The 25,691-nt window shown below is 40.1% G+C and overlaps 1 protein-coding gene across 1 annotated transcript; it reads right to left on the reverse strand.

Moving 5' to 3' along the window:
- Positions 1 to 13,123: 13,123 nt before the first annotated feature.
- On the reverse strand, positions 13,124 to 22,207 carry LOC101172866 (5-hydroxytryptamine receptor 1B-like). Its single transcript, XM_011491910.4, has one exon. The coding sequence runs from the start codon at positions 21,761 to 21,763 to the stop codon at positions 20,612 to 20,614; it is 1,152 nt and encodes a 383-aa protein (XP_011490212.1). The 5' UTR covers positions 21,764 to 22,207; the 3' UTR covers positions 13,124 to 20,611.
- Positions 22,208 to 25,691: the final 3,484 nt, after the last annotated feature.

Consider the following 25,691-nt stretch of genomic DNA (forward strand, 5'->3'; position numbering starts at 1 on the left):
AAAGCTATGCTGTACTGTTGCCGTCCACAGACTCATCACACTGGACGTTAACCACCTGCACTTTGCAAGATCCCGGTCCAGCTAATTGGCCAAGTTATCAGACATAGCTGACACTCATCTAGACATTGTAGTGGAAATTGAATGAGTTCTATTGTTCTCATCCTTAGGGACAGTGATAGCAATTATCATCATTGCTTGAATTTTTTTCATGCTATATGCAAAAGTCTTTGTCCCTTAAGGCAACAGATTACAGCCCCCCCCCCCCCCCCCCAGGCTGCTGTCGTATTAACAATAGCTTGGAGCTCCAGAATGGACAAGAAAAAACGACGAGAATGGCTCGAGCAGGGCGTTGCTCACGGGGCGGTCGCTCGTGCCATGCGGTCGCACGTGCTCGGGCCCGCTAAATGCTACTTGTAGCTTTAATTATTATTATTATTCTACCGGAAGAGTCGCCTTTTTGAGGCCTTTAACATACCCCAAAACTCACCAAATTTGGCACACACATCAGGAGTCGCGAAAAATTTCGTATTTTATAGGAGATTGGCATGGGCGCACAAAAACGGCTCGATAGCGCCACCTACAGTGACTTTTGTCCCGACGCCCCGCATACGCTTTAACGTACAAGCTTGATTTTTACAGGGCATGTTCTTCAGATGGAGACCTACAAAAAAGTCTGAAAGGACCCACCTGTCAGTCGCACAGGAAGTCTGATATTTTGATGACAATATGTCATTTTTGCTGTATTTTGGACATTTGCAGGCCTCGCTCTAGAACGAACTCCTCCTAGAGATTTTGGAGTAATGACTCCAAACTTTGGTTTTGTAAACTAGACACATGTCCGATGTTAAATTGCGAAGCTTTTAAGTTTTTATGGATGTTTGTGACCATGGCGGCGCGTCAAAATTGGAGGTCGTTTCGAAAACACGCCATGAAAAGAAAAATGGCCATTACTCAGCCATGCATAATCCAATCTGATCCAAAATTGATGTGCATGATTGTAGTCTGACTCTGAACACATCTGCAGTGAAAAAATCTGGAAAAAGTGTAGCGCCACCTGCTGGCAAGAGGAAATGACATGTTTTACTTGGAGCATCACTACTCCGAGTAGGATGAGCCGACACACCTGAAAATGACGTCCACCTGTTGAAAAGCCATTGAAGTTTACTCTGACAAAAAACCATAACTTTCAATGCGGGGGTGTGGTCGTGACAGAGCGGCAAAGTTGGGCATCTCGCTATGCACACAAAAGTTGCTCTCACGTGCACATTCCTTGTCCAATCTCACTGAAATTCAGTGGATATGATGAAGCTTCTATTCTGAACCCATGGATATGACAATCTTGGACGAGCTCTATAGCGCCACCTAGTTATTGCATTGGGCACATTCTGCCCTGTATTTTCTCTTTGCTTTGTCCGATGTGCATGAAATTAAAACTGGAGATACTCAGAAGGGTCCTCTCTCATCATGTAAAGTTTCATGGGTGTACACCTGACGGTGCCTGCGTAACAGGAAGTGGTCGATTATGTGCACCCAAATAATAGAAATTTATTATAAATCAGCCGTTTGTCTCAGGAAGCTGAGATTTCAGAATTAGATGCCTTTAATAACCTCCAGCTTTGATATGTAACACTATAGGGTCTACGAGAAACTTCATCACTTGATTTTTTTAATGAAATTTTGGACTGAACAAAGATTTTTAGCATAAATTCTGTTTAGGTTATCAGCACCAAGAATTCAACTTTCATAGGCATTTATGTGCTACTGCTTCCTAAAAAAATTCAGAATGATTGAAGTTACAGGTGACATCTTAGAGAGCATTACATCCAAAAAGGTCCGAAAACGTCTTTTTAGGCAAAACTACAAACACCTATTTTTTTTCATAACTTAATCATCATATATCAACACCATTTATTTTTTTAAATGTAGGGATCTGTGTTTGCTGCCTTCCATATTTTTTTCAGAAGTCCAGGTGAAACAGATGATTTTAAAAAAATCCTGATTCATCCCAAAACCTGTGCTTTTTCCGTCTGGACTCCAAACAAGTGTGTTTTAAAATTACTTATGCTTCAAATATCCACACCAAGTTTCACACGCATATAGCTGAACATGTCTAAATGCTTCTTGAATATTCTTTACAGATATAAAATGAACTGGTCAACTGTAGGATGTCATTTCCTCTTACATGCTTCAGTCTTTTCCTCATGCTGCAGCCTGCTCCTCAATCTGCCCTGTTGCTGGAGTCAAATTTCACCCCCCCCCCCACACACACACACCAGCTGCCTGTTCATATGCTAACTAACCCAGAGGTCAGGTGACAAGAGTTTAGACACAAGAGGGAGGGCAGACTGCTTTTTCATTTGTTTTGTATGTCTTTCATAGATTTTTATGAATAATCATTGCTTTTCTAGTCATGTAAAATGCAATTAACCTAATATTTTATCTTTTTTTTTTACAAACAAAACATATGAATGTGCTCCAAAACAAAACCCAACTCTCAGTACAGTTCTACAGATGTAACATAAGACTTAGACAGTAAATGTCTCTTTTATCCTTTTTTAATCAATGCTGCAACTTCTTTTCCTTAATATAAATCCAATGAAATTAAACTACAAAACCAAAAAACACAACGTATAGCAAATTTCTCTAAATAAATTATGTGTATATACAATATGTAGCACTTTTAAACAAAATAATAACAAATCCTTCCAATACAAGCACAGAAAAATGGAACACAAAATTTAAAACCCAAATTTGAAATGGCAATTTTAAAAAGATAATTTTTTCAGCCTGCTAAAAGTGCACAATTGTAAAAGCTCTTTTATATAGACAACTGTTTGGTTGCTTAGAGCTCTAAATATAAAAACAATGCCTTTATGGACGTGGCACGGATGGCACGGATGTTCAGCAGGGTAAACCCCAGGAAAGCGGCGGGACCTGATGGAGTTCCCGGAAAGGTTCTGCGGGCCTGCGCCGATCAACTCTCCCAGGTCTTCACAAAAATCTTCAACCTGTCGCTAGCTCAGGCTTTCATCCCTGCTTGCCTGAAGTCATCCACTATCATCCCGATACCCAAAAAGTCCTCATCCACAGCCTTCCTCACGGACTTCCGCCCAGTTGCACTCACTGCTGTCATCACAAAGTGTCTGGAGCGGCTGCTCCTGGGACACATCAAAGACTCCCTCCCTCCAATCTTCGTCCCCCACCAGTTTGCTTACAAAGCAGACAGATCAACGGATGATGCCATTTCCATCACCCTCCACACTGCGCTGAGCCACCTGGAACACAGAGACACCTACGCCAGGATGCTCTTTGTGGACTATAGCTCAGCCTTTAACACAATCATTCCTGACATTCTGGTCAACAAACTGTCTGAACTAGGACTCCACCCACTCACCTGCTCGTGGATCAAGGACTTCCTGACAAACAGACCACAGACAGTCAAACTTGACCCCCACCTCTCCTCCACCCGGACGCTGAGCACAGGCTCCACACAGGGATGTGTGCTGAGTCCTCTGCTGTATACACTGTACACAGCAGACTGCAGACCAGCCCACACCAGCAACACCGTGGTGAAGTTTGCAGACGACACTACTGTGGTGGGGCTGATCTCTGGGGACGACGAGACGGCCTACAGAGACGAAGTCCTGAAACTCTCAAGGTGGTGTCAGGCTAATAACCTCATCCTGAACACCACCAAGACCAAGGAGATCATCCTGGACTTCAGAAAAAAACAGAACAGATCCACCCCCACTCTACATTGATGGAAACTGTGTGGAGAGGGTCCACAGCTTCACCCTCCTGGGCACCACCATCTCTGCTGACCTCACATGGTCTAACAACACCATGACTGTCATCAGGAAGGCCCAGCAACGCCTGCACTTCCTGAGAAAACTTAGGAGGAACGACGTCAGCCAGGAGCTGCTGGTAACGTTCTACCGCTCAACCATTGAGAGCATTCTGTCCTATGGCATCACAGTGTGGTTTTCCCACTGCACTGAAGCAGAACGGCAGAGTCTCCAGAGAATGGTAAAGACAGCGCAGAGGATCATCGGCGGCCCCCTCCCCTCACTGAAGGACATTTACCAGTCTCGCTGCCTCAGCAGAGTGACTAGCATCACCACTAACTCCACCCATTCTGCTTTCCCTCTGTTTGAACTGCTGCCCTCTGGAAGGAGGTACAGGTCCATCAGAACCAGGACAAACAGACTAAGAAACAGCTTTTTTCCACAGGCAATTATCATACGGAATGCACATACGTCCACCAACCACACCTCACTCTAATTTTACTACAATGCGTGCAATATCCTGACTGTCTAACCGGGTCACTGTGCAATAACTTGATATTTATTAAGCTGTGCTCACAGCAACTCATGTAATTCCTTTCTATTTTATTCACAAATATTTAATATTTAACAGTTTCTGTCCATATTGTTCATTTTTTGTTAAGAGTTGTAAATACAGTATTTCTTTTTCTATTCTATTTTTATTTTTATTTTATGTAACTCCTTCACTCCAAGGCTGCTGCAATTTCATTGTATCCCCATGTACAATGACAATAAACGATTCTGATTCTGATTATATCACTTAGACACAGATGGAGAACCATATCAACTGGATTGGTAACAGCAACAACCACCGACCAAGCCGGCAAGCCCTGGCAGAAAAGATCCCCACAAGAAACACTGCAGGCTGTTCCATAAAAAATATAGTTTTACCATTGCCTTGCAGATCACAGTTGAAGTGGTTTAGTTTTCCTAAAAAAATTCAGAATGATTGAAGTTACAGGTGAACTTTTAGACAACATTTGATCCAAAAAGGTCCGAAAACGTCTTTTTAGGCAAAATTGCAAACACCTATTTTTTTGCATAACTTATCTTTCAAATATCAGCACAAAAAAATTAAAAACGGTAGGGATCTGTGTTTGCTGCCTTCCATATTTTTTTCAGACTTAAAAGTGTAACAGATGATTTATAAAAAATCCTTTTTCATCCAAAAACCTGTGTTAAATCTGTCTAGACTTAGTATTAAAAACTCTCCAAGATGAATGTGCCTGACTCCACCTGCAGGTGGATCACAGACTTCCTGACGGACAGACAGCAGTATGTGAGGCTGGGGAAGCTCGTCTCAGATACTCGGACCACAAGCACCGGATCCCCCCAGGGCTGTGTCCTTTCACCCCTGTTACTCTCCCTGTACACAAACAGCTGCACAGCTGGTCACCTGTCTGTCAAACTCCTGAAGTTTGCTGACGACACCACACTCATCGGCCTCATCTCTGACGGAGATGAGTCGGCCTACAGGAGTGAAATAGCCAGGCTGGTGTCATAGTGCAGCGCTAACAACCTGGAGCTTAATGCTCTGAAGACAGTGGAGATGACAGTGGACTTCAGGAAGGCCCCAGCCCCCCTCCCCCCTGTCATCCTCTGTGACTCCCCGGTGACCTCTGTGGAGTCCTTCTGCTTCCTGGGAACCATCATCAGCCAGGACCTCAAGTGGGAGCAGAACATCAGCTCCATCACTAAGAAGGTCCAGCAGAGGATGTACTTCCTGAGGCAGCTGAAGAAGTTTCACCTCCCTGAAAAGATGCTGGTAGACTTTTACACCGCCATCATCGAATCCACCCTCACGTCCTCCATCACAGTCTGGTTCGCTGCGGCCACGGCCAGAGACAAGGCCAAGCTGCAACGCGTCATCCACTCAGCAGAGAAGGTGATCGGCTGCCACCTCCCGTCTCTCCAGGAGCTGCACATCTCCAGGACCTGGAGGCGGGCAGCCAGGATTGTAGCCAACCCCTCTCATCCAGGACATAATCTCTTTCGGCCCCTCCCTTCTGGCAAGAGGCTCCGGTCCATCAGGACCAGGACCTCGCGCCACAAGAACAGCTTCTTCCCCACTGCAGTCAGCCTGCTGAACAGAACCCCAACTCCCCCAGGTGACCCCCCCCCTCCCCCCCCCGCCCACCAAAGGACTGTCGGTGCCACTTACAGGCCCCACCATCCCAGCCCATCTGTGCTCCCACTTTAATTCACCTTACTCTACTGTATATAGTGTGTTGTTGTTGTTAACTTAATTTTTAACTTATTCTTAATTGCACTATACACCAAGTCAAATTCCTCGTTTTGTAAAGTGCGCTCTACTGAACCTGGCAATAAAACTTTTTTTGATTTCTGATTCTATTAATCATTGTTTTTTATTCATTCAAAATGCAATTAAATCAATATTTTATCTTTTTTCTTTTCCTTTTTCTTTTTTTTTATCTCTTATATCCTTTTTTATAATCAATGTTTGAACTTCTTTTCCTTTCTATTGTCATGGTTTCAGTTTGCTGTCTTTTTTTTCGCTTTAGTTCTTGTTCTGTCTTGTTTGGTTCTGTTTCCTGTTTTATTTTGAAAGGTTTCCTGTCTTGTCATGTTTTTGAGTTTTACTTCCTTTGGTCCCCATCTGCCCTAATCGTGTTCACCTGTGTCTTGTCTGCCCTGTCTGTATATAAGTCTTGTCTCTGCCTTCCTCCTGTGCTGGTCCATTAACTTCTGCTCATGTTGATCACGTCTTCTTGTCTGGCGTCCATGTCCCTTGCCATGCCACAGTAAGTTTTTGTTTTTAGTTTTGTCATCCTGCTCTGCAGCGCTTTTTGTTAGTTAAATAAACCCACTTGCCCTGAACCCGTTTGCCTCCCGTCTCTGCGCCTGGGTCCTACCTGCTGTCGAGCCTCCCCCCCCCACACGACATCTATACATCCAATGAAATTAAACTACAAATCAACAAACACAACTGATAACAAATGTCTCTAAAAAATGATGTGTATATTTGCAGAACCTTAAAAACACCAAACAAATAACAAATGCTTCTCAAATAAAGCACAAAAAATGGAAAACAAAACCCAAGTTAGAAATTGCAATTTGAAAAGATACTTTTTTTCAGCAGCTTTTCAAAATCAATCACCAATTCTACTCTTCTGTGGATGAAACAAAGAACTCCAGAACAATGAAGCCATTTCTCTAAGTCTCTCTCACCTTCAGTTTTAAACAAGGTCTGTGAAAATCCACCATACATTGGTCACATGAACTCAGAGACCTGCTAAAAGTGCACAATTGTAAAAGCTCTTTTATATAGACAACTGTTTGTTTGCTTAGAGCTCTAAATATAAAAAAAATGCTTTTCTATCACCTAGACACAGATGGAGAACCATATCAACTGGATTAATAACAGGGTGGCATGTTTAGACAACATGAAGCTGTCCATCACATTTTTGACCTAAACATGTAAACACATCCTTGGCTCTGCGGTTAGGAAATGGTATTTGGGAATCTCTTTATACCAGGAGCCAGCCTGGCCATTGGAACATCGCCACAGTGCCCATCCAGACTGGGACAGCAACGGGGTCCACTTCAGAGCCGTGAGCTGCTGTGTTTAACTCCAGCTGTCCCAGCAAGGTAGACAACTGCAGCAACATCCACTGACCAAGCTGACAAGCCCTGGCAGAAAAGATCCCCACAAGAAAAACACTGGCTCAGGCAGGCTGGTCAAAAAAAAATAGTTTTGCCATTGTCTTGCAGCTCGCAGATCAAGTGGTTTAGTTTTCCAGTAATGTCAGTCAAGAATGCAAGTTCAGATTCACAATGTTCATATTCACCATATTCAACAGACATCTCCTCCAATAGCACCTTAAAAATCCTGTGCTGTTTTGCTTTGCAGCTGAGGTTGTTTACGATTTTCAGAATAAGAGTCATTATATGTCCAGAGCCAATCACTTCTGCACATAAGGCCTGCTGGTGAATGACGCAGCAGTAATGCAGACATTCTGGAAAGTCTGGGTCAGCTTTACAGTGAGTGATGAAACCTGTTTGTCTATTGATCATAGCAGGAGTCCCATCTGCAGTCACTGCTACCAGCTTTTCTAATTGTACCTTTTTCTGCACAAAAACTCCTTCACCGTGTTATACATTTCAACTCCTCTTGTAGTTGTCTGTTAGGGCAGATGTGTCAGGAGTTCTTCTCTTGTGGAAACCAAAAGCTATGCTGTACTGTTGCCGTCCACAGACTCATTACACTGGACGTTAACCACCTGCACTTTGCAAGATCCCGGTCCAGCTAATTGGCCAAGTTATCAGACATAGCTGACACTCATCTAGACATTGTAGTGGAAATTGAATGAGTTCTATTGTTCTCATCCTTAGGGACAGTGATAGCAATTATCATCATTGCTTGAATTTTTTTCATGCTATATGCAAAAGTCTTTGTCCCTTAAGGCAACAGATTACAGCCCCCCCCCCCCCCCCCCCCCCCCCCCCCCAGGCTGCTGTCGTATTAACAATAGCTTGGAGCTCCAGAATGGACAAGAAAAAACGACGAGAATGGCTCGAGCAGGGCGTTGCTCACGGGGCGGTCGCTCGTGCCATGCGGTCGCACGTGCTCGGGCCCGCTAAATGCTACTTGTAGCTTTAATTGTGTTTTTTTTTTCTAATTTCCAAGCATGTAAATGTTTGCAGCGGTTCTTGTTTAAACCTTCAAGGACTTTAACTGACTTAAGACTTCTATCTTTATTTTACAGAATTATAGTTTTTTCAGAATTATCTTTATTGTTGTTTTACATTTTTTTAAAAATCACAACATCCAGCACTCATAACTGTAACATATTAACATTTGTACGGGGGCCCTAAAGTTTAAATCACATCGACAAATCAGTCAATGCAAAAACATATTAAAGATCACAACAAATATTGATAAAGCAAAACAGTTAAAAAAACGATATCACATTTTAGAAATATAAAAAAAAATCCAGAAACCAAAACACAATTTAAATTTTCTGTAACAAAACCAGATTAAAAAATGTTGGAAAACAAAAGTAATTTCCAAAAATCCAAATGAAATTGAACAAATTGAGGAAGCAATAAAGGTATTATGGGACATTGCTGATGGTTGATGGCGTTAGTCCATCATTTCAATCGAAACGATGAGAAAGGCAATGAAGCAATAGTGAACTAACTTTTAATAGTATGCAGTCATTAAAGATGCATTTAAAAAAACGTACAACCTCAAATGCCACCCTCCAAACAGAGATGTCCCATGGTACCTACCTGTTCCGGTTTCTTATTGTTTTGCTTTTTCACATTTCATTTTGATCACTGGAAATTACTTTTGTTTTTTGGAACATTTCTATTTGCTTCATTTTTTTTAAATTGTATTTCGGTTTCTGGAATTTTGTTTTAATTTCTCAAATGTAATTTTTGTTTTTTATAATTGTAGTCGTTATCTCTGGGATATTTTTGCTCAGAGTGATTTGTTTGTGTGATTTGCACTTCAGGGCCACCGTACTTCTGAGGCAATAAAACACAAAAGACAAGAAAAAGCTCCCATAGTTTTATAAAGATTTAAAAAACATATCATTCTGTTTGATAGATAATGACTTTGAATAGCAAATTTGCAGGGAACAAAGCCATTCTTCCTTTTTCAGACACTTATGATGCTGGGGTAAGGATGAGATCATGAAAATGTAACATAGATCAAAACCAAGTTATCCTCTCCTTATTAGCTTCATGAGCCTTTTTTAAAATGGCTTTTCATCTCACTGGTGTCAGCTTCAACTGAACAACTTTGGCTTCATACAGCGACAGTCCGTACCTGAGAACTGGGAAAGCTGTGGGCTGTTTTCTCTGGAAGGAAATCGTGCGCTTTAAAATCCTGTTTGTAAATAAATGAAGAAACCATGTTCAGTTTAACAGGACGGATGTTGTGGCATTTGCGGTAATAGCAGTTGAAGAAAAAAACTGACTTGAACGGCAGACCTTTCACCAATCAAGTTCCTGTCTGCACATTAGCTCTTGAAATTTGGGTCATGACCAAAGAAAGGAATTTCCCAAATTCAAAAGAATCAATTTACTAGGTTTTCGACTTTTTGCACATAAAACTCCAGACTTCCGAGGCATTTCCCTTTCTTTTTTTTGTAGTTTTTTTTTTTTCACTTTTCGTACATATAGTGGGGTGAGCAGGCATCTAAATAAAACATAAGCAAAGTGTCTTTCTGTGGAAGTTTTTCTGGCATCCTTTACTGGGACTAGGCCCATGGGTATGGAGGAATATTTTGTCTTGCCCTTGAATGATGCTGGTTCCCTAAAAAGATTTTGTGAGGATAAAGAGGTGTGCAGAACTTTTTTAATGTTCTTTTCTTTTCAGTTGGTTTGCAACTGCTGGCATCAGGACAACCTCACTTTTTTAAAACTTTGTTTTTCATTTATTTGTTTGAAATATTTAGTTTTTGCCCATTACTTAATTATGTTAAAAATATTTTCACATCAAAGACAGGAGAGAAATATTTTATTGGAAACCTTGCAAATATTTTTTTTTTACTAGTGATTTAAATTAGAAAAGACGTTTGATTTTATCAATAATGTGAGTAAAAGAAGTATTCAATCATTTTGAATTTTTAAAAAAGTTTTTAGTTTTATTTAAAAGGGGGAATACAATAATACAATCAAAAATAGGGAATGAGGTGTATTTTGTCATAGCTGAGCTGAGGAAAGTACAGACTGGACTTTATTCTGCACATTATATTTTTTCTCATGTGATTCATTTGGAAAAAGCAACGCTTGTAGCAGCTTGCTGTAAAATAAATGCGCGGATTATCTGAGAAGCCGTTTCGGCGGTGTGGAGCCACCTCCCTGCCTTCATCTAGATTCCAGTCAATATGTTTATTTGGCTCCTGCAGGACGGCACAGTTCCAGGAGGGTTCGTGTTGCCATGGTTAAGCCGAGCATCAGACCATGGAAACAGAAAGCAGCGGGCCACGGTGTGCTGATCGATTTCAAAGGGAGCCAACAATATGAATTTCTGACTGAAAGAATGAAAGCCCTTGGCTCACAGTTTGTTGTTAGGGGACAAAGAAATCTAAGCAGCTGCCAGGTTGGAAACTGCAACATCAAACATTTGAAGGCGAAATAAAAGGAAATGTGGCCCAACTTTAAAGCAAGAAGAAGGCAATATTTCACACACCTATAAATTTGTTATAACGCACTTATACTTTTTAGGAAAAAAATGAAATCCTAGGTTATTTTTCTTAGGCCTTATAAAAAAAACTAAGACTGCCAAAACTGCCCTTGCTGGTGAATATGGGCTGTCTGCAGGCAAAAAATGGGCAAACCTGTATAGGGGGCGTGTAAGGGGCCCGCACAAAGGTCATAGAGTAGACTAGAGCAAAAATATTTGTGTACATTTGTTTCCATGGGATTGCCGACAGGGAAAGGTTAAGCAAGGGTAAATAAGGGTAAATAGGTGAGACGCAGGCACCTCCTGCACATTTTTCATTTTTGCAAGTTTTCCCAAATTCTGTGGACAGTGCAAGGTGCCATTGAGTTCTCTTCACGTGATAAATGCAGGCTCTTTGCTCAGGTTCAGTAAAGAACCAGTATGCGCACCTACTAATGACTAGAGTGTGCTGTTATGGCATCAAATGACAGCATCACCCATACATCATAAGTGTGTGCAACTTTCATTATCTCTACAAATATTTCATTCACTTACCGCACGCATGACGATGGTACATGCCATTTTCATGACGTCCCTTGAGGTCACTGCATGAGCCTCAAAGGAACTGAAAGACACCCCTGCCGCTGCCCTCAGTGACCCGCTGCAGGACCAAACAACCCAAAAACCTGCAGGACCTGTGCAGGCGCATGTGTCCAAGGCTTTAGTTATCCATAAGTCAAACTAAGTTATCTTCACTGTTTCAGGCTCTGCTTTCAGACAGACACGCTCAAAAGTGCATTTTGCAAGTTTGTATCAGTTCTCATGTCTTAAAACTTATAAGTAAATGAAAATTTATTGTAGTAAAAAAACCTATGGGGACACATTCACATGCAGTTACCGATGCAAAAATATTGTAAAGAGTGTCTATTTTTGAGTTAACACCTATCTCCTGGAGCTAAAAAAAACAATTCAAGGACAAAGCAACTGAAAACTGTTCACTTGTCCAAAATCTCAAGCCTCAGGTCTTTGAAGTCAAGTCTTGAGTCAAATCTCGTGTGTCTACATCTGAGATTCAAGTACAGTCAAAGTTCAAGTCTTAAGTACGAGTCCCCAGGTCTAATTCCAGCTTGTCCCGAATCCTTCTGAACTGTTTTGTAGTTTTAAACTGCCCATTTCAAAATATATTAATGGTTACCTCTAGTCTTTCTGTCTCTCAATAAAAAATTAACACAAACATATACACTTACCGCCCACTTTATTAGGTACACCTTGCTAGTACCAGATTGGACCCCTTTTGTCTTCACAACTGTCTTACTCCTTGGTGGCATTGATTCAGCAAGGTACTGGAAACATTCCTCAGAGAGTTTGGTCCATACTGACATGACAGCATCACACAGTTGCTGCAGATTTTTCGGCTGTACATCCATGATGCCAATCTCCTGTTCCACCACATCCCAAAGGTTCTCTATTGGGTTGAGATCTGGTGACTGTGGAGGTCATCTGAGTCCAGTGAACTCAATGTCATGTTCAAGAAACCAATCTGAGATGATTCCAACTTTATGACATGGAACACTGTCCTGCTGGAAGTACCATCAGAAGATGGTACACTGTAGTCATAAAGGGATGGACATGGTCAGCAACAATACTGTGTGGCGTTCGAATCATGCTCAATTGGTACTAAAGAGGTCCAAAGTGTGCCAAGAAAATATCCTCTACACCATTACACCACCACCATCGTTTTTCTAATCTTCTTTTGTCCAGTTTTGGTGAGTCTGTGTGAATTGTAGCCTCAGTTTCCTGTTCTTAGCTGACAGGAGTGACACTCCATGAGGTCTTTTGCTCCTCATCTGCCTCAATGTTGGATGTGTTGTGCGTTCAGAAATGCTCTTCTGCAGACCTCAGTTGGAACCAGTGGTTCTTTCAGTTCCTGTTGTCTTTCTACCAGCTGGAACCAGTTCTCCTCGTTCACCTCTGACCTCTGGCATTAACAAGGCAATTCCACCCATATTTCTTTTTACAATTATTTACCTATTACTCTCACATATGAGAAATTATGAAGCTCCACAGTTGTTCAGATGACACCCGCATGTCTCACCCTCAGAGCTACACTTGAGGCTGCAGGTGAGCATAGATATAGAGGGAAGAGTCACAAACCAACAAATCCAGTCTCATTTTAATACAAATATGCAAATACAAATGATCTATTTCATATTATAATACAGTCTTAATTTTATAAATTGGACATAATTACAAATTAAACCTACTGTGGCTCCAACAGGTGGTGTAAAGCCCAAACTGACCAAACATGATGAGTCAGTAACTACAATACTGTCCACTCATGTCAGAGGGAATCCTTTCCCCTTATTTTTAGGTATGATTGAAAGTTCTTGTTATTAATTTTAGTCTTTTTTAATATTCTTGTTTAACATGGATCATTGTTTTAATTATTTTTGGGGTCCAGTTATTTCAAAATAAAAAATCCCACATGAGAAGTTTCATCAATGTACAGTCAATTATTTAATGTTTGCTGAGTTACTACCACCCTTTCCTTCTTCCTGGTGCATAAAATACTCTATAAAGACCCAAGAATGGAATACTTCTTATATTGTACCCCAAATTTTACCCCAAAACATTATCCTACAGTAGTGTATCAGCCTCTATAAAGTTGCCAGTATCTATTGGAAACTTCAAATTTTTTGCATCAGTTTGGCTACTTCAAAAAAAGAACTCAGACTGTTGTTGAAAATGTGTTTATTATGACAGATTTCACTATGGATTCTGGTTTTGTTTCCGCACTTCCCCCTTTAAATTATTTATCCTTGTTTTGGCCTTCTCAAATCAGAGTTTTGTGCTGTTTTTACATCTTTTCTGGATCCTTTTCCCATGTTTCATGTCAACAGTTGTGCTTTATAACAGTAAATGAGTTTCTAGATTTGACTTTCCACCACTTTTCTGGCCCAGTTTCCTCAACCTAAAGGGTTGATCCTTCCTGTCAAAGGCTGACAAGTTGTCCATCTTGTGTATTCTTTGGGCTATCAGTCGCTGTGGAATATAAGTTGCAGCAGCCGAAAATATGCATAATAAAGAAAAAGAAAGTCCCACCTGCGGCCAAAAAAGTGACTTATACTCAGAAAATTAGGGTATTGCCCACACAGACTCAAGATAAAAACAAAGCCACATTGTTGTGCCACCACTGACCTATAAGTGAACAAATGTGTGTACGTGTGCACACCTTCATGTATGAAATAAAACTGATTCTCTGAATCCCCATGGCCTCGACTGTGGGACTGAATAAATGAAGCTTGACTCTGTGTATGGAAACACAACCACCATAACACATTTGAAAGGCTGCAAATGCAGCAACATGCAAGTGTCACTTTCATCAGACATTTGTGAATTTCCCTGCTGATAGAACCGTTAACAAAACTGTCATCACACATCTGAGACCTGTTCCTTACTAAACAGAAACCACAGCAGACTGTCAGGGAAAACAGCTGGCTCTGTTGTTATTCCCTAAACTATAGAACTTTATGAAAATATTTGTATGAAGGAACACATACTGAAAACCCATCAACATCTTGTGATCTTATGGACCTTTGTGTTTATTTGTGTATTTATTTTCAGTTTTCACAACAGCAGCAGTGGTTCTTGTGCTTCAAGACATTGTGTCGGACTTCATCCTTCAGATCAGAGGGATTACAGTCTGTTACCTTACGTGCGCAAAAGCATTGTACAGCAGGAAGCCAACCTGGATGAAATGCAACTTTCACCGGACTGACAGACCACTGTATGAGTTTCACACTGAGCTGATCGATACTGTACACAAGGAGTCTATTCATCACAGAGCTGGAGCAGAGCGGAATGGCTGCAGTGCATCCAGTTTGACTCAAACATCCAAAATGGCTGCTATTTATCCCCAGTAAAGGTAGGATGCAGTCCTCCTTGATGCGTTTAGAAAAAGTGCAGTGATAAGGCTGGAATTTATGCCAGTTATTTTTTATACCCATTTCACAGTTTTTCTCTTTAAATCAACCCAAAGGCAAATCCTTTTAAAAGTTTTTCTTTTTTTGTTTTTGGTATGAAATCACATTTTGATAAAGGAGTTTTTTTTCCTGTTTTTTTTTTTTTTTTTTAGATAGGCGCCACTCTCATTAACAACTTATGAGTCTCATTATGTTCTTATGGGTCACTTTATTTGTGCCCTTGGCCAAAAAAAAATAAAAAATACAAGACATTTTATATCTAAATTTGATCTCATTTAAATATGTTTGCAGAAAGCAAAGGAAATTTTGGGTCAAATGCATCTTCAGAACAACCAACACAGGTGCTGCACTAATTAATATGAATGAAAAATGTTTAGATTTCCACTGCTCTAAATAAAAGATTCAAATATTATGATGGATAAATGAACAAGTTTTAAGATGGTATCTTAACAGAATAAAAAGTTACTTGTGATTTGAACCAGTTGAACACCCACAGAGCCATAAGTGTTGTTTATTAGTGACAATGGGTGATGTTTTTCTCACATCTCTTATGAACAGTTTGGTCCACTGATCACACCCAGATCTGACATAATCTATGGATAGTTGGACTTTGTATTTTTCCTTTACTGTCAGCACCACTCTGAATACACTCTGACAAACTACTAGAATATCAGAGGTGCTCTTGTTGTAGGTGGAACTAATGAAACATAATCTAGGATGCCAACGTCAAGAGTGTTTGAGTACTGGTAGCAACTCAGCTGTTAAAAGACTTCTAATTTCTGGATGTGCAGCAATTTGTGTATTTACTTTATAAAAAAAATAAAAAATTAAAGCAACATTTTCACCTTACATTTTGAATTCTGAAGAGGCATTTCTTTGGCCAGCAAAGTTTTGTGCGCATTTTAATCTGAGGCTTTCTTAATGTGACGCATAAGGTGTGTCAGCAGCTGGCTGCATGTGTCCACAATCAAGTCCTCTGTAGTGTGCGAAGCTACGTTCACATCCACCTTATTGGCAAAGCCCGTTCAAATGACCACATCAATAAAAAGTCTATGTCAACAAGCATAAACGTGTGTTTCAGGTTCTTCTGGTTTCCATGCACTGCTACGACCGTGTTCAGGCTATAGGTACAAAACAGGCAACCACTGAACGCGCGTTGCAAGTCAAACCGGGTTAGACTTTGACCAATCAGGGACTCAAATTTGGTAGTGATTTATGGATGTCGTCCCTTTTAACCCTTGTGCTATCTTAAATGACCCCACCCTTACATTGACGTGTTCTCCCTACCATGACAAAGGTGGATAAAGGTGGAAAGATTTCATGTAATCCATGGACACCAGTGAAGATCACAAATCATTGAAGAAAAAAGGTTCAGAGCACTGTCTAGTGGGTCTAGATGACCCAACTCCCAATGGTAAAATGCCTAGGATAGCACAAAGGTTACTTCATGGAAGTGCAAACTGTTAGAACATTGATCATGGAGGAGAAATTAATAATTGCAGTTTGTGACCGGATATATCAGAGTTCAAAGCAAAAGCCTGGAAAAAGATTTGGCAGTTTAAACCGCTTCAACTTTTCCCACCAAACCTCTTTCAACTGTAGGTGGCGGATATCCGCCAGTAAAAAGTAGAAGAAGAAGCCCCTCCCTGCTTGTCCAGTGTGAACACCTAGGGCTAAAGGTGCGGTCAAGAACGTGTCCTGTGTGTACGTAGCTTCGGTATGAAAGAGCTGCTGAATGAGTGGACTAAGTACAACAATGGTAACTGAATGATGAAACAATTAATACACATTAGTCAATTATAATATAAAAAACATAAACAGCCAAGCTAATCAGGATCGATGTTGTGGTTTATGTCAACCAATACTAGAATTACATTTCAGGGCAGGAACACATCAGACTGTGATGCAGGATCTTCAGCAACACCCAAACAAACCAACATGGAAACCAAACTGTCAAAACACTGAGTTTGACATTAAAACATTGTTAGTTCATTTGGAAATAATGCACTCATCCTCTATGTTAATTAAAATTAAAAAAAACTTTTCGGTTGTTTAGTCTGTGTCTTTCAGTAAAAGTAAAAACACATTCTAAAGGGAGCTGTTTGGTCAGGAAAAGACATTGTTTTCTACCATTGTCTGCTTCAACTGTGAAACCTTATCAGAACTCTGCTTAGATAAGAACAGGTTAACTTCAATTCAAGGCTCTACATTTGCTTGCAAGTGAACTTTGCTGCTGTTCACCTGAAGTGCCAACACAGGGAAAGAACAAACACTGGAAAAGAGCCACAGAGGGTAAGTGACTGAAGATGAAGTATTTTGATTTGAAAACATCCACATTCCAAATTTAAGGGTGTGAGAATCAAGAAACATCAAAAACTGAACAAATGATAGTCAGAGAACTGGCTGAATCAGAACTATGAATTGGTTCTACAGCGCCCCAAAAAGCAGCTGTTGAAACCTTGTCATTTGCACAAGTGCAATAGGAAAAACAAGACCAAACCATATGAAGCTTTACAGCCTAATTAAACAAAGTTTGGCAGATTATTCCAATTTGTGAACAGCCTAAACTTCACTAGCATCACAGTGGAGAATAGATATTAAAAAGAGTACAACTGCTGCAGATCCAATGATGGGCAAGAGGTGCTCACCTCGCTCCTTTTATTCATTTATTTTTGCTTAGGTAACTTGTGTTTGCAAATATGTAGTTATGCAATGGCTCTTTGCAAATGCTGTTGCATTAAACTATACAACAAATTCTGATAAATTAATTTTTGTGGCCCAACAGTAATTTTTTTTGTTTATTTACTGGTATTTGAGCCAAAGTAGGAGACTTCCTTTTCTCATCTGATGTAATCCATATTTTAGCTGTTTTTGTCTGTCAGACTCCATTCATAATTGATGCAAGCATTAAGGTTGCTTGGTGGGTGATAAATACATCAGGCCACCAATGGCGGAAAATAATAAAGAAATAAAAGGAATTACAATGTTGCAAATGTAGCCGATTGTGTAGATTATAATGTGGGTTTAAATAATTGAAAACTAAAATGATAAGGAGTTAAAGGTTTAGATAATAAAATAAATGTAAACTTTTTTTGGAACTACATTGAGCCAAATTCATTGTATTTTTACTGTGTCGAGGTATTTTTAATATTTTCCACCTTTTGAAGAGACTTTAGAGACAGACCAATGCATCCACAGAAAACAAGTTATGTGACTTTTACTGAACTAAATTTTATGTGCACAGACATTGTTCATACTGGCGCTGCAATAACCTTGTCCCAGTGCACAACCACTTTAACATTACAGTGTTTACACACTTGTAGCAAACTAGATCTGATCTGATCTTTAGACAGCTTTTATTTTGCCTCGTCTACTTATGCTGAGATAACCTTTTTTTCTCTTGACTCCAGTTCTTTTCCGCAATGACCCTCTGAAAGAAACCCAACAGATCCTAAATGTGTTAAACCAACAAAGAAAAAGGCAAGAACTTATCTACAGCTAGATGTGGGAAAAAACTGTTCTCAAGATTCACTTTGAAAATAGAAAATGTGAGCTTACCAGAGCTCTGCTGATGCTTTTTCCTCTCTGCAATCCTGCAGAAATGCATGCTACACTCATAGATCCATGAGATCCATTGTGTTTATTCATAAGCTCTGATTTAGACAAAGAATGCATGAAGCGTGAAATGGCTCTTGTCACTAAAGCTCCTTTTAAACTAGAGGGGTGATTATTTGGAAGATTAATTTACAGACATGAGAGTGGTGTCAGTCTCACTGTTATTATAGAAAATACAAAAAAAAGTATTAAAATAATTAATTTCATATACTAAAGTTACCCAAAGATTCATAATTATTGGCAATTTTGAGGTTTTGTTATTTTTTTTAATATTTACATGTATTTTCCTAGTTACTTTTATATTTTCCTTTTTTAGGAGAATTTGTTTTTTTGCAAATCTTTCTTTCCTTTTAAAAAAAGCAAAAAGCAAACTAAAAATACCAAAAATAAAGGAATCTATTGCAATTTCCTTGAGCTTAAAGAACAAAAACATATGTACTAGGAATAAACTGTTCTCAAAATTAATAATGCAGAGATTTGACTTAGGCCAGAATGTAAAAAACAAAGCTTGGAGTTCACTAAATTTTCAAGATAATTGTAATTTCTTTACCCAATATATGCTCCCAAGACCTTGACATGTGAGGAGGTAAAATCAGGCATTTGGATCGGAATACCATGGCATTTCTTAGCTTTTCAACAACTAACAGTCTCTCTGCACAAATGATCTGTGTGAAGAGGCAAATGGTATGTTGTGACTCCACAAACTCTGTGGTTTCTGAGCTTGAATTTGGGGTTTTGATTTGCTTCATCTTTTAATGAAATGAAACATCACAGCTAATACTGATATTTGAAAATACTGATTTTCCTCTTTGAGCAGTTGATTCTATTTTACAGTCGACTGGGAAAAATCCAGACTCTTTTGGTAAACTGAAAACACGCCACTGATGCACACAATTTGTCATCTTACAAAAATAATTAAACAAAGCAACAGAAGCCACTCTGAAGCTACGTTCACACCGCCCTCTGCTACGCGCATTCAGTGGACCACTTCTAATGAAAACTCCATGTTTTGGGATAGCGTTCAAAGTTCTCATGTTCATGTGTCGCTACTCAAGTGGCTACGACCGTTTTTGGAATCTACATAATAAAACCTTGAACACGCGTTGAAAATAGTGACAAATGGAGGATGTCCTTTGTAATGCACAGTGCTAACCATTTAAAAATTGATCAAGGGGGAGAAATTAAGAATCGCGGTTTGTGCCCGGCCGGAATTATAAGACACCAAATCTTTCATGTCTCTGAATAGAGCTGTGGAAGAAAAAACCTGAGGCAAAATTCGTGAGATTTTAACATTTCAAACCGAGCCTTTTCCAACTGCAGGTGCCGGTCATGTGCTATTAAATGGTGGCCAATAAAAAAAGAGGAAGCCCCTTCCTGCTTGTCCAGTGTGAACACATCACCAAAAATGCGTGTTTGCTGCGTTCTTGAATGCGCATCACACAGACGGTATGAACGTTGCGTGAGGACAAAGAAAATTACATAGCCTACCCGCAATAACATTAAAGTGGGTAAGGTATGTTTGACAAACCAAACTAAGCTTGTAGTAGGCACCATTATTTCCTCTTATTGTGACAGGAAAATAAATACAAGCAATATTTTTTGCCCGCAGGGCTCTTGATAGCTTAGTTCTAAGCTTTTTGTGCTTAGGAGCCAACTGACGTTGGCTGTCAAACTCCTATGGCAAAGTGAGTCTGTAGACTTGAGTATGTACAGTGCAGGCGTGGCCTCTGCCTCAGGGCCTATAAGGGACGTCTCCATGTCCTTAGAGATGACTACCAATCAGTCAGGATGCTTCTAAATCATTCCACCAACTAATCCATCCCCTCTACCCCATCAGTAAACAACAGCACTCTTTGAGTATTCAGTACCATAAACACTGCATGGCACATCAATGCATTTTTGTGGCCCTGCGCATAATTTGTCATGGAAAACCCATTCTGGAAACACATTATCATGGCAATCTGGATGTGATCTGGTATAATTGGAGCCTATTTGGCTGAATCGATTTTGACAAATGACTGGGGCAGGGATTTGGGTGTAGTAGTGATGGCTCACGCTCTGCAACATCGAAAGCGTATCAGTTTGTGAAAAGCCTGCTTAAAATCCTCATTGGACATGGTGTAAATGATGGGGTTGATTAGTGAGTTGAGGTAACCAAGCCAAGTGAAAATGTCAAATAACTCCGGATGGAAACAGGAATCGCACAGAGGCACTAGAAGGGTGTAAATGAAAAACGGGAGCCAGCATATAATATAAGCTCCCAGGATTATTCCCAAAGTTTTGGTCGCCTTCTTCTCCCTGGCAGCGGAGATCCGCTTCTTCTCCAGCAGCGCGTCGGACACAGTGACTTTGACTTGGCTCACGTTCGCAGACGAGGTAGTGTCACATGAGGAGGTGTCGTTCGTCCCGTAGTTGAGGGAGGTCGTGGACGCCACCGAACCGGGGGAGTTAGTGATGAGGCGCGCCGAAGTGAGTCTCTTCCCCGGCTTATTTTGTGACTGCTTCAAGATGCGCTTCCGGGCTTCCACGTAAATCCTGCCGTACAGGGCGATGAGCAGCAGCGTGGGGATGTAGAAGGCGCCAAAGGTGGAGTAAATGGTGTAGAAAATGTGATCGGTGTTCACATTGCAGCTCGTCACCTCCTCCGCCTTCACCTGGCGCCAGAAAAAAGGCGGCAGAGAGATGGAGATGGCGATCACCCAGGCTGTGGCGATCATCCCGGCTGCGCGCGCCGGCGTGCGCTTTTTGGAATACTCCACCGCGTCCGTGATGGCCCAGTAGCGGTCCAGCGCAATTACGCACAGGTGAAGGATGGATGCGGTGCAGCACGTTATATCCGATGAGAGCCAGATGTCACACACGACCTGCCCGAGAGTCCACGTTTGACACACTGTGTAGAGCGCGCTGATGGGCATCACCAAAATGGAAACCAGCAGATCCGTGACCGCCAGGGAGGCGATCAGAAAGTTTGCTGGAGTGTGTAATTTGCGGGACTGATAAATAGTGGCGATGACGAACGCGTTGGAAAGCGTTGTGGCAAAAGTTATGAGGGCTAAGGTCACCGCAAGCCCCGCCTGAAAAGCCAAGTTTGTGCCTTTCTCCTCCTCCTTTGAGGTGAAATTGGCATGGGTGTCATTTGTGGAGATGTTCAACAGCTCTCCGTAGATGGCAGGCGTCGGTTTGAGCTGGCTGACGCTCTCCATCCCTGGACCTTCCTCTGTCAGACCCCTCTGTCATTGATCTCACATGAAATCGTTTGGAAGTCACTCTCAAACGTCCATCTCGGTGTTTCGGAAAATGAGGATAAAAGCGGCTCCATCTCCAGCAGCTGTCCACCGGTCACAGTCAAACACATTTTTGCTTCTTCCTCTTCATCTTACTGACTCCCTCCTCAAGGCAGATCCAAAGAAATCAAACTTGGAAAATCTCATGTTGCTGCATCATCCACTTATCATTTTCAGTGATGTAAAAAGTCCTCTCAGAAATCAGCATCCAGTGAAGAAAAATAAAACGCAGCAGCAGCGGTGGTTAGATGCTCTCAGAGAGTCTCTTCTCATAAGCAGAGCTGCTCAAATCTCATTCCAGCTTTTATATCCCCCCTCCCTCCTTTACGCACACACAGACAGTTTGAAACACACACAAACACACACTTACGCACAGGCGCACACTTCCCTGCTGCAAATCCTATCTCTTTAACGCAATCTCTTTTTTTTAAATGATTTTAAACTAGTTCTTTTCACGTTTAAGTATTTTATTTAGCCTTTCAAAAGTATTTTAGTTTTAAAAGTTGGCATTTTTAATATACCTAGTGTTGCTATATTACTACATCATCCTTGAGGACTAATGCTGTTTTTATTCACTGTTTTCTTGTTTTCAGATTTGTTCTCTTTCCTTCACTGCACATCTGATCCAAGTTTTCATCGACACAGGTGTATCTGTTTTTGTAAAGTTCATGTCTTTTCTTAGTTCATCAGTTTGCCACTATTTTTTGTCTCTCCCTTTGCTCCTGTTTAGTAAAAGTTTTTGTCTTGTTGTGTGTTTCACTTTTAGGTCTGGATGACCCATTTGTGACACTTTAACTTAATATGATAGTTAATAGACCACTTGGAACTTTACAGCAAAAATGTCTTTGCAAAAGTGAGATAAAGAAATTTTCAAACAGGATAATTTGTTGTGACACATTTAAGACAAGAGTAGAGAAAACGAGGAGGAATATAGAAGAAGAGTGATTTAATGCTTTATCAAATGTTGAATGGTAATTTATATGTAAATCTATATTTAAGGACAACCTGTGATGAAAATCATGTTTTGTTGGTTTTTTAACATGTTCTTGGCATTTTTCTCATGATGGAGGAGAAAATTAAGATTAAAAGTTGTTCTGAGTATTTCTTTATTCAAATTATTATAAATTAGGAGCAGACAAAAAATATGTTTTTGTTTATTTCTGAGGGGTGAAACCTTTGTTTGAGACTAAATTCCCTAGAAAACATTTTTGTTTTAACGCAATTATTGGATTTCCTTATGGCAGAAATATTAGAAAGTGAAGGTGAATAGTAATGATGCTGTAATAAAAAGTTATCTTTCTCTATTTCTGGTGTATGTGGCCAGTGAGGTAGGTGTTTTCATTTTGTCCAATCTTTGTTTTTAAGTTTGTTTGTGTGTTATTTTGACTTAGTGATGTCATAAAGACTAAAGTCTTCAGTTGAAACAAATTCCAGTCCAGTTTTTTCACTGGAGAGAGCCATGGCAAACATGAAAAACATACTTAATAAGGGAAAAAAAAGGTTAAATCAACACTAATACTTGAGAACTATTGGAGACTTTTTGAATAAAAAAAATCGCAAAAACATACCTAGATTGTCATTCCTCCCATGACTATAATTTCAAACCCTGTTTAATTAAAGTGAATGTCAAGGTTCAAAAAGGCTGAAGGATTGAATGCCTCATCAATGTGGAGATTATTGATCTCCTGGCTCCATCCTTCTTCATCAACACGCCCTCTAATGAATGTCACAAATAATCAGAAATGTAGCAACACGATTCAATCCCTGATTTGTATGGAACACTTTCAATTGATTTACTTTTTAAATGGTTACAATGACATTGAGTCTCTTTATCTACTTTATGCCTAGGGGTTTCTTAAAATACCTGATCTAAACTTTCTTGGTAGTTGTTTCATCAATTTTCTTGTTTTGTTTTTTGTATTGAATTGCATATTTTGCTCTGAGCTGATTGCCATTTCCTCTTTTCAACCAGGAAGTTTCATACTTCATACTTAAGCTTCATTTATCATTACCAAAGACAAGGCTTGAAAATTTGAGCTGTTACACTTTGGGTCGTCTGCTCAGCGGTGTGGCCCTTCACAAAGAAAGCAGGTAAGAAAATCTAATGGGAGCTGGCGCCGATAAGAGGGTGAAGCTTTGGGGAGGATCAAGTGGCAAGAAAGTGCAGTTCTATCTAAACGAATGTGTTAAAGCACATGTTTGAACGTAGTAGGAAACGTGCAGAGGAATAAATGTCCAGTTGGGAGTTAACAGCTGAACTGTCACTCTCTGACTAAAGTGTGAATGCTGATTCATTGCCATGCCACTGCAAGGAGTGAAGTGCGGAATCCTTAATTTGAACTGTTGATTGGTTTACTAGCTGTACAACAAACCTCTTTTTTTGTTTTCTTTCTTTAGTTTGTATTATTAAACGTGTTGATTGCAATAAATCAAATAACTATGCACCTTTTTTTCTTCTTCTAACATCTCATCTTCTCTTCCTCGCAGAAAGCATGCCTCACTCCTGGATGCACTGCTGGGTCAAAATGCCGCAGGGTTTGATTTGCAGAGACTGAAAAGGCAGCAGCACTCCTCTATAAATTCAGCACCATGGATAGAGCCCCAAACACAAATTCAGTACGAGGCTGTGGAGATCCATTTAAATTGATTCAAATTTGTTGGGAAAAAGCTGGAAACTTTCAAACAAATAGATGGTATGGATTTCCTAACCCGATAAAAGTGCACAAATAAACATCCGCCTTTCCTTCATTCCTTCCTTTCTTCCTTCCTTCCTTCCTTGAATTGTTAATCATTTTATGAGCCCCACTGTTGGAAAACTTGCCATTTCCTAAAAAAGATTTCAAAATGAGCATTTAATTCATTAACATTTCAGTGTGGCCCACAAAACACTCCCCATTATGTTGCACATTAAATATTGTTGTTGTTATTTAGTTCATGTTACACTCCCACTAATTCTCATTTAGCCAGTTAGTCTCAATTAATAGCAGCTGTTTGTTTTCATTAAACACCGATCCGTCCATTTTTTTTAAACCTGCAGTATCCCTTCAGGGTCACGGGGCTGCCAGAGCCCAACCTGGCTATTGTTGGGCGAACGCAGGGTGAATTATTAACAAACATCTTTTGATCTTTTCAATGTGAAAGGCTCACACATCTGAATAAAAGAAAAAAAAACAGTTTTTAGAGGTCTGCAGTCTGCATTGTGGTTAGACAGCTTTTACTGTAAGTAGTTCTAAGAAGTGCTGTCAAAGTTTCTGAAGCATGAGCAACAGTTCTCCTAAACACTGTTGAGAACTTTAGGAAGTTGAAAAGCTGTAATCTTTTAGAAATGTTCTGACTTGTTGAGAATTAGACTTTGCTTTGGTAAATTTCAGAAAAAAGCTTTCTTACAATCTTTTCAATGTTGTCATTTTTCAAAACACTGTCATAAACTTTAACTTGCATATCGAGGCCTGCAGAATCTGAAATGAGTTTCTTTTTTTGAGATTTTCTCTGAGTCTCTCGCTGTCTGAACTCAAAGTGAACTTGGTATAATGTCCATTCCTGCAGAGACTGTCAATCCTCTTTAATGTTTTCCCCATGCGAACAATCTTTATGAGTCTAAATTGGTTGGTAATGATCTTCTAACTCATTCCAGATTGATTGACAGCAAGTTTTTTTTCTCTTAACTCTTTCTTCCTTAGCTATTGTTTTATAACCCATTTAAAGGCTTGAAAAGTGGTGATGCCTGTGTTTTCAGGGAAGTGTTCACACTCCTAATTAATATTTCAAGTGCATTTAATTAGCAGGAATTTAGTGCCATTTAACCCCCCATAATAATTTGAAAAGCTTGATGCACTTGGTCTTTCAC

This window comes from Oryzias latipes, chromosome 24 (assembly GCF_053564925.1).
Source record: "Oryzias latipes strain Hd-rR chromosome 24, Olatipes_Hd-rR_3.1".
Classification (NCBI taxonomy): Eukaryota; Metazoa; Chordata; class Actinopteri; order Beloniformes; family Adrianichthyidae; genus Oryzias; species Oryzias latipes.